The following is a 13,734-nucleotide window of genomic DNA, read 5'->3' on the forward strand; positions in this document are numbered from 1 at the left end:
AGTGGTCTTTTGGTAGCCTTCTGCCAAGTGTTCAGCAGTGATGATCACACTGTGTATTAGTAAAGTATCAATATTGAATGCCTGTTGCCAATGCCTGTTTTCAATAGCTCTTACCTGTGTGCAGATAGAATTAGTCCTTGACATAGCTTTTCAGCTCCCTGCTTAATTATAAGTCACATCCATTCACAGTAGAGCTTAAAAGGGCTCAGGAGGTGTCTGTTACCAAACTTAAGTCAAAAGATGATAAGACTCCTCTGGAGACTTCCAGTTCTCTGAGTTTCCTGCACAACAGACCATACCATTTGACTCTGCTGTCAGCCTGAAGAAAATATTTAATTATTTTCATTAACAAGGCAAATGATAATCCCTGTTGACTGTGCTTCTGTGTGTCACAGAAGACAGTATTAAAAAACCTGCACGTGAGAGAAGTCTCTATTGGGTATTCTTGAACAGGGCAAACAGCTTGTTGAGTGAAGGCTTACTGTAGTGGTTTTCCACTTCCAAAATTAAACTAAGTAAATCAAACTAAATTTTGCACTTGAATCAAAGACTAAATCATACAGAGAAATGATAACTTTTCTTCAAAATTATTGTTCTTATTTGATACAGAATGAATATGGCAGTGAGTATCCAAATGTATTAAATGTACTTAGAACTATAAGTGAATGTTGAGATTGTTCTTCCAAAAATTGAGCACTCAGGACTAATTCTGATATTTTTAATTGAATATTGAGTGTCTTCAGACTTCTCTGAGTGTATGTTATGTGTGATTATTTTACCTTAACTGAGACTCTAGAGAGAGAGGAGAAGCTATTGTCTGCAGAGAATTCTGGAAGAGGAACTACCTGTTCCTAGAACAGCTGCCAACTTTGGTTGTTCTTACTGGGATTGAGGCCAGGAGGAATGTCCACAGACAGATGCCTTTAAACAGATCTAGCTTTGTGTGTCATGCTAAGATCCTGGTTTTAAGTGGTGACTCAGTGTTAGCAGAGGGACAAAGATCAAGTGCTGTCCTTAACTGAGCAAGATGCTTGGTGTGAATGAAGGGAAAGTGGTTTGAGATCTTTCTTAACTCTCAGTGTCTTAGCCTCATCTCACAGATGATAACTACTCTCATTCACCCAATTTGGGGAATATTTCTCCTTGGCTCTGGAGGCATACAGAGCAATATAGTTCCTTGGAAAAGATAATAGTCTAAAGAAAAGTTCTTTTGATCTCTAAAATTATGTTTTCTGTATTGTTCGTGCTCTTGCTTATCCTAGAATCTTATTTGCCTTTTTGAAATGAGCCAAAGGCATGAGTTATAGTCAGAAATCCCTTGGGTTGTTTTGAGCTGCAGTAATTAAAAGCATTAATTTATTGTTATATGTTGAGCATTACTTTATATAGCTTAATTTCCTATACAGTGGTGTTGCTCATTTAATGTACTTGGATATTCCTCGTGGCTCTTTCTAATACTCTCTTAAGTTTAGTTTTCTTCTCTAGCTTTTGGTCCCAGCTGTTCAATTTACTCACTTTCTGATGACAAATCTCATGTTAGCTTTCTTCTGACTCTAAAAGTAATTATCACTGTGCAGAGTTTAGAAATCAATAATATCCCTTCAAATATATTTGATGCCTAATTGTGATCTTTACTACAGTCTTCAATAGGAGCAAACCTCAACTAGAATTGCATTGTATATACATAGTATATACATAGGCACATCCTGTATGCTTGCATAATTATAGTTAGGAAGAATTGTGTTCTTTTATGTGATTTCATGTAAAACTATGCTGAAAACAAACCAGCATTTCAATTTTATTGATCCTCCTTCTAGAGTTAATTTCTGATTTGTGCAGCTTTGCTTTCAGCATTGTTTTGTATGAAACTTTGCTTTCAGCATTGTTTTGTATGAAACTAGAAGTACTTTTAAAGTGATGTTTCTTTCTTTAGACCTTATTTTCTTGACACACAGTCATTATTTTTTTTACCCTGTCTTGCTTTTCTCCAAAAAACTTACGCTACCTGAACTGCACATTGTCATCTTTAACAAATTTGTACTTAATCAAAATTTTTGCCAGCAGCGTTGACCCAGGTATACATGCAGCTCATTCCTGGCCTTGAGCCCTGGAATCCAAACACTTAGCAATGTGTTTCCTGCTTGTGGTTCCTTGGGACAAATGCAGTCTTTTAAGGGAACATGCTGGTGAGAACTGCTCTGACTCCAGTCTATACAAAAAAACAGAAACTGCCCAAGTGGCATCTCTGAAATGGGTGCCCTTTGGGAAAGAAGAAATATAAACTGTTTTTTCCTGTCTTCATCTGCTCAATTGCTTGAGGAGTCTATTGGTCAGCAGCAGAAAACTCACTGTCCTCCTAAGCAAACTTGTGAACAAGATCAGTGTGTGCATTTGCCTTTGTTTACAGACTGTTAGAAACAAAATATGTGTTTCTTGGGTTTTACTTCAAAAATCATTGTTAAATATTAACATAGTTAATGTTGTGCCTTATATTTTAATCTTTGCAGTGTTCTTTGAAAGTGTGAAATCAGAACTCAGGAATGGATCCTCAGAGTACTCTGATATTTCTGATTCAGAAGAATCTGAGCCTGATTGCACTACACAGGTACATATAAAAAAAGTCTCAGAAATTAATGAAGCAATTAAATATAATTTTGCTCACATTCTTCATATTTGTCTGGTCAAAGTTTGTGTTAAAGCAGCAATAACAAAGTATGTAGTTCTTGTTCAGATTAATATCTCAAAAATGTGCTGCTTCATTCATTATTTATTCTAGGGATGAGAAAAAATATAAGATATGCTATCTTGCCAAATTTTATCTTCTTTGTCTTTGAGGTGGGGTTGGCAGAGGATATGCCCTGCTCTGGAACAAGCAAAGTCTGAGGAAAGTCAGATCCTAGTTGCATTATTTATTTCTTTATTAACGAGTCTAAATTTCGTAATTCAAATTATGAGTATCTACCACACAGTTTCCTTTTAGAGCACAGTTAATAGGAAACCATCTTACAGGTATTCAGTTTTGTAAATGACCTGAAGTGGCTAAATCTTTTTCAGTGATTTTAGACTGCTGGAAATAGATGGGATTCCTCCATTTGAGGGTCTACATTGTGGTGATTTCTTCAGAATTAAAGGAAGTATGAATGCACACATATGTATAGATATTTGCAAACATATTTTTAATACAACTTCTCGAATTTAGAGTTGTGTGTATGTGTCTATAAACACTTTGTTTGTTTGTTTGTTTGCAAATTGGGTTTGTACTCAGTAACTTAAATTTTTATTGGTTATCAGTAAGGTGAAGTGATTACCTGACATTTTTGTTTCATGCTTCTGGAAGGCTAATGCCTTGGTCTTTCCTTCAGTTGTCAGCCTATTATATGACTTTTCAAGAAGTCTTCATATTCTTACTTTTTCCATGGTGGTCAAGATTTCTTTTTTGATGCTTGCTGTCTTTCATAATAACCTAATGTAAATGTTGGAATAAGTGATAGGAACCTTCATGGTGTGGTTTCTTATGGTTTCCTAAACTGCATTGCCAGCAGCTTTGGCTTAGGTTTCCTTTTCTAAGACACAGAATCAGTGGTTACTCAGAAGTGATATATTTCATCTTTGCAGGAGAATATAGCCAGTTTTGTGTGACTTTGTGAATGAGTGAATGTTTTATATTTATGCTATACTTACTCTCTTAGTTTTTTCCATATTCTCCTGCTTTTTAATTTTAGGAAGCTGCTCATGTGAATGAAACTATTGTATAAAAATACCTCTTGGTGGTAAATTGCACTTCATTCATTCCAGTTCTGTTTTTGATGGTGGGGGTAATGGTGTCAGTCTTTAAGGATTATGAATGCTCCGATCTTCTGTTTTCAAAACCTCTGTTGAGTGTCACATATATTCCTTGGCTTGAGAAAAAAAATTGTGATGTTCTCTGTACTTGTTGAAAATAGATTAGTCTGAATTACCAAGAAGGAACATATGTACTGTAGCCCTTGCTTCCTGTAAAGGCATATTGAGTCACATATGGTTGCTCCACCTTTGAGAAGCTCCTGCCCATACAAGCTGTAATCTCAGCAGGAGCTGAAAAGCTCTTTCATTCATGAAATGAGGCTGTGCCTCTGTTAGAGAGGCAACAGCTGTTGTGTCTCTGTTCCTGCTGTCCTCTGGATTTACCTGGGAGCATCTGTCATTCATCAGAGATGGTGCTGTTGAAAGTTATATTTTGTGAGAGCAGGAGCCAGAAGCGGTTTTGTGGGGCAGAATGTGTCCTGTTACATATAATAGGCATCAATTCTGGCTGCTGCTTGGAACCATACTTCTGTATTTTTTCCCTGTACTTTGAATATTGAGGGTAAGAATAATTAATGCACTCATTAAAGAGAATGCAGTGATTTGTGTATGGTGTAATATGTGAGGTGCTTTGTGAAAGATGGATTTTGGTGATGCGTTCTGTATTGTGGAACATGTGCTTATCAGTAATACAATATTCAGCCTCTGAGCTGCTATATTCAGATTATTGCATTCTGGATACTATAAGTTTAAAAACAGTTGGACCTTGAAGCTTTTGAATTCTTCACTTAAATTAAGGTAGTGATGCCTTGTGAAGGCTGACCTAGAACAGAGGCTAGATAGAGCTAAAGGAATAAAGTAGGTATTTATTAAAAGGCTTTAATAGATCCACCTTGGGCAGCACAAGAGCCCAGCCGGGGCTACACCCAAGATGAACCCAAAAATGGTCACAAAATGGTCAACTGGTCATGGGGTCTCACACTTTGATAAGTTCTGGTCCATTTGCATATTGGAGTTAATTGTCCAATTATAGCTTAGGCTTATGAAGTGCCATCCTTCTTGTTTTTCTCTCTTCAGTCCACATTGTTTATGTTCTTAGACCTGGAATTTGGATCATTTGTCCTTGGTCCCAAACTAGGAAAGGAATTGTTTTGTCTACCTACTCTGTGAAGAGAGCTTACCAGCCCTTAATATGAAGCTCAGAACTACACACTAAAGCAGTACAGAATCTGAAAAATATAAAAGCTAAAACCTAAGGCATCAGTAGAGTCTCCACTTAGGAGGTCTGGTGACCATTCTGTATACTGTTTCCTCTTGTTTCAGCAGAAGGATTCCTCCACAGAGGAGTCAGAAAGCTCAGGTGATGAAGAGAAGCAGGAAGTAACATCAAATTTCAAAGAAGAATCTAAGGTCACAAGAGACCTTTGTCAAAATACCCAGAAGCCATCCAGAAATGAAACTCCCAGTAAAAAGTAAGCACATTGTGGGCATTTTTTATGAACTGTTAGATCTTTTAGCATGTATTTATGGTTCTACTTTATAGCAATGTAAAAATCAGTCCTTCAAAGGGTTCTGGTTTGAACTGCTCACTACTCCCTTGATTTTCCTAGGGAATGTCCTACCTCGACAAGTACAGAAGAAGAAGCTATTCAGGGCATGCTTTCTATGGCAGGATTGCACTATACTACATGTTTACCAGGTCATACTCAAAGCACAGACTGCACAAATAAAAGAACCTCTCTTCAGGAACACAGAAGCTACCCCAGGAGTCGGCATAAAGACAGACAGCCATCTCAGAGCCACAAAACCATGGAATGTGGTAGGTATCTGAACTAAGGAAATGCTGCTCCCTGCTTTTGGCACAGTGCTCAGAATAGTCACTTAAAGTTACATTTTTAGATTTGTAGTTATTAGATTAGTAGCTTTTAAATCAATCAGGCTGACATTTAAAAAGGTGTATTCTGTGGTTTTGCTTTGTTGTTTTTTTTCTATAATAAGTTAATATTACTTCTGAAAACTAGAGCAAACTTAGCTTGTCATATTTAGAAAGGGTTTAGAAAACCCTTTCTAAATATTTCCATCTAAAAGTTGTGTGGCATACTTACAAGAATGGGAAAGTTGTAAAGATTGAAAGATAGAAAGTTTTAAAATTTAAACTTGTTGAACTTCTCTTTAGGTAGGTCTGTGAAGGAGGAGGAAGGAGACTTGGGAACTTCAGCATGGACTAGACACCTGAATGATGCTTCGAGGATTACCCCTCAGGTAAAGCAATACTTAAAACATACAGAACACATTTTTACAGGAGAAGAGATCATGAAATTATAAGTACAGAAGGCATGGTGGGCTGGTCTCTAAACATTGTGTATCTGATTGATACTTCTGGTTCTCGTAACTGGGTTATTTTTGTCATGGATTTTTTTCACCGTTGTTGTTTTGGGGTTTTTTTTCAAATTCTTTCTCTCATAGTGCCTAATATTAAGGTGCTCAGGGCAAGATCTTGAAAAATAAAAAATGATGCATTAAAAATGTGTGAATTTATAATAATTTTAACTGGGGAAGCACTTTGTTTATTCGTTGTTATTCCTAACCAGAACATCAGAACAAGTGGAACATGTTGATAGTATGTATAGTAAAAATACTTGCTTAGGAACTTGGTACTGCTAAACTGATAGCTTTCAACAGCTAGCAGGTAGGAATATTTTTGTTTTTTGATGTCCAAATGGAATCCAGCAAGGAATGAAAGGTTGTGTGCCTTACCCCCTCTGACACTCTGAGCTTTTCTACACTGTGAATTTTTTTAGTATTTCTGACCTTGTTTGTATTAGAAGTATTAGAATAATTAATTAACCAGAACAACTGAAGTTACAAAATTACAGCTGTTAAATAGCACTGTTTTTAACTGTGTGCTTTGTGGTGTTTGCTTTGTAAGAATATTTGACTGCATGGTACTCCTTTGCAGTTTATAATTCCCAATTTAGTATTTACTCTTTCATCAGCTGAATATTGAAAACAAATTACCTATTAAAGTAGTCAGTGATTATGGCATGGCTTGTTATAGTGGCTGGTTTAATCAAGAACCAGTTGCATTTTTTTTGCTCACTGCAAACTGAAAACAAGAAGTAGAGGAATTGAGTGCATTAGTATGTGTACCTAAACTGTAGCATTGCCCTTAGGTGCTTATGGAAAAGCTTGCAGAGAGACTATGTTGCAGGTTATCTTTAAGAGGTATCTATTCTAAAAGAAATGATGGACTGATAAAATGGCCAGATACTGGTGGAACTGAAATACCTGTTTTAAAGACACAGTAGTATAAATGGGAAAACTGGAGTGAACCTGTATCCAGAAGCTACTAACTTGTACATCTTTTCTTCTCATTTCCATACTAGGATGCAAATAAAACTCAAAAATATATCAAGAAGGAGGGTGCATCAGAAGCCAGTCTTAAGGTTCAGGAAAACAGAAGCATAGTCCACAGCAACAGCTTGAGTTTTCAGCATGGCAAATACACACGAGACTCCAGCCTGATGCAAGCAGAATGTCAGCTGAGTGATGGCAGCCTTAGCCCTGACAGGCCCTATGGTGAAACGTCCTTGTCTGTACCACTGCACCCAACGAAGAGGCCAGCCTCAAACCCACCCCCCATCAGCAACCAGGCAACAAAAGGTAATGCTCATCTCCAGCCCCTTGCCAAAGCAGGCCGGGGAAGGGATGTAAAAGACTAAATGCAGAAACTGAGTAAAGGACAGGATTAGACCTTGAGGGAAAATAACAAGTGAGCATGCTGTGGACACTCAAATTTTGGCACAGATTATCGGGAGGTGGAATTAAGAGAGATCTAACTGGCCTGAATCAGATTAACTTACTGAAATGAAAGTTTAGAAACTCTTAATACTTCAGAAATAATCTGATGAGCATACTGTGTAGGTTTTAGTTTCTGGTTTATATTCTGTAATTTGCTCAAGAATAACTTGAGTAAAATTCAGGAAGCTCAGTTTAAGTTCTCCCCTACTACACCCACTGTGCTTCCTAGACTGGAAATGTTTGTAAATATTTTTGTAAATTTGTAAATAATAAAAGTCTTAACTGGTCCATATATATAAGCATTTAAGTAGCTTACTGGTATCAGAATGACCATTTGTGTCAGGCTCCATACAGAGCTGATAGCAATAATACACTCATTTTATTTATGATAATTCTAGCCCGATTCAGGGAAAACAGTTCCTGGGGGTGTTCTTTTTAACTATTCTGGTTCCCTGATTGTTTTTCAAACTGATTCTGGTGAAAATTTTGCTTCCTTCAGCCTGAAAGCTGGGTTTCACCATTGTTGTACAATGATTAAAATTAATCCTGAAATTCTTGACTGAAGTCCTTGCTTGGATTTTTCAGGCAAACGTCCAAAGAAAGGAATGGCAACTGCTAAACAGCGCCTTGGGAAGATCCTGAAGCTGAACCGGAATGGCCATGCACGCTTCTTTGTTTAATGTAGCTGCTACTTGTACTACTGCTGTCTTTCCTACACAGACCAGTATTGAGGGCAACAGAGCCTGGAGCTGCTGTTATTCCTCTGCTTGAAGCAGACTTGCATGTACCATAGAAAACACTGCCTGATGAACAAAAGAAAGACAGAAAAAGAAAAAAAAAAGGAAAAAAAAGAAAACCCACACAAAAAAACCCAACCCAATGCTGCATTTTCACTGTGCCACACCTGCTCAGCAATAACCATACGGGAACGGGGAAATCTTCAGAGAGACACGGACTGTGAGAAATAGTCTCTCATCAGGGCTTGAATATCATTTGTTGCTGGTAGTTTCTGACCTAAATTAATGAGGGGAAGATGATGAAGGTGGTTTATCAATAATTTATTTCTGATAGATTTTTCACAACTTTAAAATTCATTTAAGAAACTATTTATTTGGAAGACTTTTTCTGGGGGGGGGGGTTTATTAATTTAGATTTAATAATGTGAAAGTTTTAAATTGTTTTGATAATGTGTGTTTGGTGCAGTGGAGAGCCACATTAATTGTGATTAGTCTGGACTCCTAAATTTGATATTCAGGTTATAGTCTTAAATAGGGTGAGATGCATTATTAATTATTTTTTAAATTAAGGCATAAGGAATCTTATTTTTTTCCTGCTTTTTGTAAGCTATTGGCTGGGCTTCTGTTGACTTGCAAGTTGCATATTCTCTGCCAGCTTGATTATTTTTTGACCTGTCCTTTTTAATATCAGATTTATTTATTTAATGGACTAGAAGAGACTCCTAAAGACAGAAGAATTTTCTTATGTTGGTCCAGTAACTAACTTGTTTTAAACCGCACCTCTTTCCTCCAAATCTGAGTTCTTATTTCTTTCCTCCTGATGATCTGTCTGTGATGATTTTCTTGTGTAAAAAGACTCCCTGAAATTGTATTTGTACTAGTTATTTAAGAGTTGGTACAAAGGAGGAAGACCCAGTATATTTTTGGAGGAACGGGGACATCAGTTAAGATAAATGTTTCTTCAGAACAGTTGCTCTCAAATAACTCCTAAGATACACAGTGCAGTTAAAAGATTTGACATTTTGCTTAATGTAGCATGGAAGAAGCATTAAAGTGTTTTTATTGTACGTTAAACACATTTTACTGAGGAGTCATGAAAGCAGGAGAATGTGTGCTGCTTTCAAAGCTGGGCAAGACAGCAAATTAAAAGTCTTAACTGGTCCATATATATAAGCATTTAAGTAGCTTACTGGTATCAGAATGATCATTTGTGTCAGGCTTCATACAGAGCTGATAGCAAATGCCAATTCTGAATTACTGTAAATAATTTTGATTTAAAATTTGTATTTTTCTGTAATATAAAATTAAATATTTAACTTTTGAGGGTCGGGGATGAAGGCAGAAAGGGGAATACTTTTACTTGATTCTGGAAAAAGGGCATTTTGCAGGGTCCAGCCAAAATGTAAATGTCAATATGCTAATGACAACAATATTGTTGGTTGGGGTTTGTTGTTTGTTTTTTTTTGGGTTGGTAAGAGTAAAAATACTCCTGCATAGCTGTCCAAGTCATCAAATTGATTTTAATTTTCCACACCAATTTTTCCTTCCTCCATATCCTATACTGGAATAATTTTCTCTTGTGGTTTAATGACAAAGTCAGTTTTATTTTCCAGAATATTTGTGCAGAGTTATTTTTATTTAGGCTAGATTATGAATGCGTTTAGAAATTTGTGGAAATAGTTCTGATGTCAGGTGTTCTTTATTGCTGCAGGGTCAGAACCAGTTAGCACTATGTTATCCTGTTTCTAAATGGAGAAACATCAAAATGTAGTGCCACTGCAAAAAAAAGTCAGGTAGCTTTCATAGCTTTACTTTGTCTAAAGCTTGGAAATTAAAGTTTAGGAGCATTTTTGCAGCCCTACTTTTACATTATGATGACTTAACTTCTGTGTCTTGTATGGGTGAATTTTAAACTTTTTTTTGTTTGTTTGCTAATTAATGTTTCCCAAAACCAAGCTTTTAGTCTTTTAATTTTTTAAAATTTAACACAAGTTATGAATTTTTAGAATATTGGGAATGGAGGTAGTCAAGGATTTCTAAAAAGCAGAAGATAAGCTAAGAAGTATTCTACAGGTGCTGAAAATGACTCTAAGGACTTGCTGTTCTCAGGTGCTATGTTTTCTAGATGGAAATAGTTAAAAGAGAATATTTTAACTATCTTCTAATATGTTCTCACCAAAGTAAGTAAAAGAAATAAACTATGTTGTCAATATTAGTTAAAATTATATACCCGTATAAATTTTCTCTTCATTTGAACTTGAGAAAATGGTTTAATGTCTGCCAGGCTTTGGAAACTGTTTCAGCTTTAGCATATTGAACCAAACTGTTTCCTTCCTGCTGGCTGTGCAATTTCTAATGATAGAAAATTCCAGTTTAGGGCAGCAGTCAGATTCAGAGCAAAATAAAGAATGAGTTCTCTCTCCTTAAAGACAGATTTTTGTCTAAAGAAAAAGTATGCCAGAATAGAATCTGGAGCAAGGAATTTTCAAATATAGAGCATGCTTTCTTGTACATGTGATTGGTTTATACAAAGTCTCTTTTCTGACCATCCACACAATTTATCTGTATCTTACAGTTGAAATATAGATATGGCTGGACCCATATATATTATTTCTTCTTGGTTTTATCCTTTCTATTGCTCTAATTTTCCAACTTTTTTTTTTTCCTGAGTGGCTCTCCACTGTCATGAATTTATGTAATAGTCTCTTCACAGGCTGTCAACAGGCAGAGGTTCATTCCCATTTTCTTCAAATATCCATGCTTCCAGCAGAAGTTAAATCTGGTGTTCCAACTCAGAACAAGTAATTCAAAAGAAATTGCCATGTTGAGCAGTATTAAAAAAAAAAAAGAAAAAGAAAAACAACAAACAAGAAAAAAGAAGTCTCCTGGTAGCTTATGAAGAGGATGTGGTGACCTCACTTGTTTTGTGTACTTGTATGTAGAGATATATTTATTGTATTCTAGCTGAACTCACTTCTGCACCAGTCTTTCTGTAGACGGACTGAACCTTGTGTTGTTGTAGTGGAGAGAAAAAGCCCAATTTTTTTCCTTGCTGTCTCACTTGGGGTGGAAGAGGGAGGGAGTAGGGAACACTGGCTGGACAACAGCAAAATGACACCTGCTATGGTAACTTTTTTCAAGGGTAATATTTTTTGAAAAGTCAGAGAACTTGCATTTGTCATAAAACTCAATTTAATTTTTTTTTTTTTTGTAGGCAGAACAATAGGAAATGAAATATTGTAGGGGTTTCCCCACTCTCTTAAGTTCTCATGTTCCTACAATTGCAAAAAAAGAAACAAATATGAAAATGGAAAGACCACCTACAAGCTATATCAAAGATTCTTCCAGCAACTTTCCCTTTTCTTTTCCTTTTATACTTGCTAATAAACCCTGGCTACAGGGTAGCCTTTGTTGACCTCTGAGGTAGATTACCTATGCAACCTATAACACTCTACATAAATTCATTCTTAATGAGAATTTTGGAGGGGTTAGATGTTGAGAGTTAAAATAGTTGTTTTCTGATCACATGGGGGGGTTTGGGGTTTTGATTTTTTTTTTTATTTTTGGTGCTTGTGTTACCTTTTGTAGAGATGTATGAGAGCACAGTGTCATGACCACATTTTAGACACTTTGGCTTTGCTCTAAGGCATAAGCTACCTTCACTCATGAGACCATAAAGTTGCAAGTGTTGAAAATTTTTGCAGGATTTCAAAGCCAGAACTGGTGGGAATCTTGCCTACCCCTTTTTTGGTAGCTGTGGAGACTAAGCAGCACTAGAAAAACCCAGTGGCTAGTGCCCTCTTTAGGCTCCACGTGTCCACCTGTCCCTTCACACTCCCACCACGACCCCCAAGCCTTGTGTCTTTCCAGAGTGTCATTCACATCACACTTCCAGACCATTAAAAGCTGTTTGTAGTTCTGGGGCTGAGGGAGCCCAGCACTACTTTTTGACAGAAGAAATATAAATGGAACCAAGGGCCTTACTGTTTATTGTTAAACAAGATGAAAAGCTGCAACATCCATTTTTCCAAAAAATAAACCCAACAAAAAACCACCCTGGTAACCCTCTTTGTGGGAGAGTATGAATGATAAGTCATGCAGTGGATGGGAAATGAAAGTAGCACTGATAAGGAGATGCATGTTCTTCATAGGCTGCATTTCTGTTTGGGAAAAAAAAGGACTTTTTCTACTTTTAATATAAATTAAGCCATAAGAGTTTCATGCTGTGGGAAGGGAATGAAAGGGATCACTTTAAGAGATTATATTGATATGTATTGTCACTTCTGCTGGGAAATGTCTATTGCTGCCAATGCTTTGGTGAATCTTTTTTTTTTTTAAAAAAAACAAACATGGAATTTGAAAAAAAAACCCAAACAAAAACGGGGCTAGTTCTTGGCTATATTTACTAATTTTGTAGTAATGTTTTGCTGGCCCATTTGTCTTTTCCTCCTTTTTCTACTCTCATAGTATAATTTCTATCTTTCCTTCTTAATGTTTCTGAAAATGTTAGCTTGTCTGCTCAGTAGGGGTCGGTGTGTGTGTGTCTTCCTTTTTACAGAAACGCACTACTGTGTTAAGTATTTGGCTGGGAAATGGGATGCTGCAGCTTTAAGAGCATTTTTTTCAATTCATAACAGTATTTCCCATCCTCTTTTGCCTGCAGGCAGGGAAAGTGTATGTACAGTATTTATTTTGATTTTACTTTAAATTTGTAAGTTTCTATAAGTAGTTCACATTGATTATTCTAGGGGAGGACAAGTGGCTTTGTTTAAATTTGTATTTGATATTCATAGTTTCCACTTTCTGTACTTAAAAATACTGAAATTAAAAAATTGTATGCTTATGTTTTGATTTTAGCACTGGAAAGCGTTTAATTTCTTCAGACTTCTCTCATTTACTTCAGTGTAAATACAGTAAAATGTACGGAGTATCTTCAGGAGAAAAAAAGCTTTTCTAGGTCCAATCTCTGTGCCCTTTGCTTGTTACATTTTAAAGAAGAAATTTTGTGGAGAAATGTGAGGGAATATTCTCATACCATTTTTTTAAAAAATTTTTTCAAAGTGCAAATTTCATTTCAATCCAAGTATATTATATGGCAACTAAATGCATTTTGTGAAGATGGTGTATATTCTTTTTGAATCCTAATATAAAAAAGAGGTGGAAGTGTTTGTGATTCATCATATTATCAGATCTAGATTTGTAAGAAGAGTGTCAAATGGTATTTTTGTAGTCTTGCTCTGGTTTTTGTTCAGGTTTGTCTCATGCTACTGATGGCTGACTCAGCTCTTGATTTATTGGTTGGTTTGTTTTTTTTCTTTTTCCTTGAAGTGTGTGCAGTTTCTGAAAGGAGAGCTTTCTCTTTCACACTTACATATGCTTAGCCATACTTGCTTTTATCCTGGAGGACTTCCCT

The 13,734-nt window shown here is 36.2% G+C and overlaps 1 protein-coding gene across 2 annotated transcripts in view; it reads left to right on the forward strand.

Moving 5' to 3' along the window:
* Nucleotides 1–13,177, forward strand: part of KDM7A (lysine demethylase 7A) — a 61,934-nt gene extending 48,757 nt beyond the window's left edge. Inside the window, exons 15-20 of one of the 2 annotated variants that reach the window (XM_059845967.1) lie at nt 2,508–2,605; nt 5,107–5,255; nt 5,394–5,602; nt 5,960–6,045; nt 7,170–7,446; nt 8,170–13,177. In XM_059845967.1, coding sequence (XP_059701950.1) covers nt 2,508–2,605; nt 5,107–5,255; nt 5,394–5,602; nt 5,960–6,045; nt 7,170–7,446; nt 8,170–8,264 — 914 coding nt within the window. In that variant the 3' untranslated portion in view covers nt 8,265–13,177. The remainder of the gene's footprint in view (nt 1–2,507; nt 2,606–5,106; nt 5,256–5,393; nt 5,603–5,959; nt 6,046–7,169; nt 7,447–8,169) is intronic. The other variant, XM_059845968.1, reaches the window with a different exon arrangement.
* Nucleotides 13,178–13,734: the final 557 nt, after the last annotated feature.

This window comes from Haemorhous mexicanus, chromosome 5, assembly GCF_027477595.1.
Source record: "Haemorhous mexicanus isolate bHaeMex1 chromosome 5, bHaeMex1.pri, whole genome shotgun sequence".
NCBI classification, from domain to species: Eukaryota; Metazoa; Chordata; class Aves; order Passeriformes; family Fringillidae; genus Haemorhous; species Haemorhous mexicanus.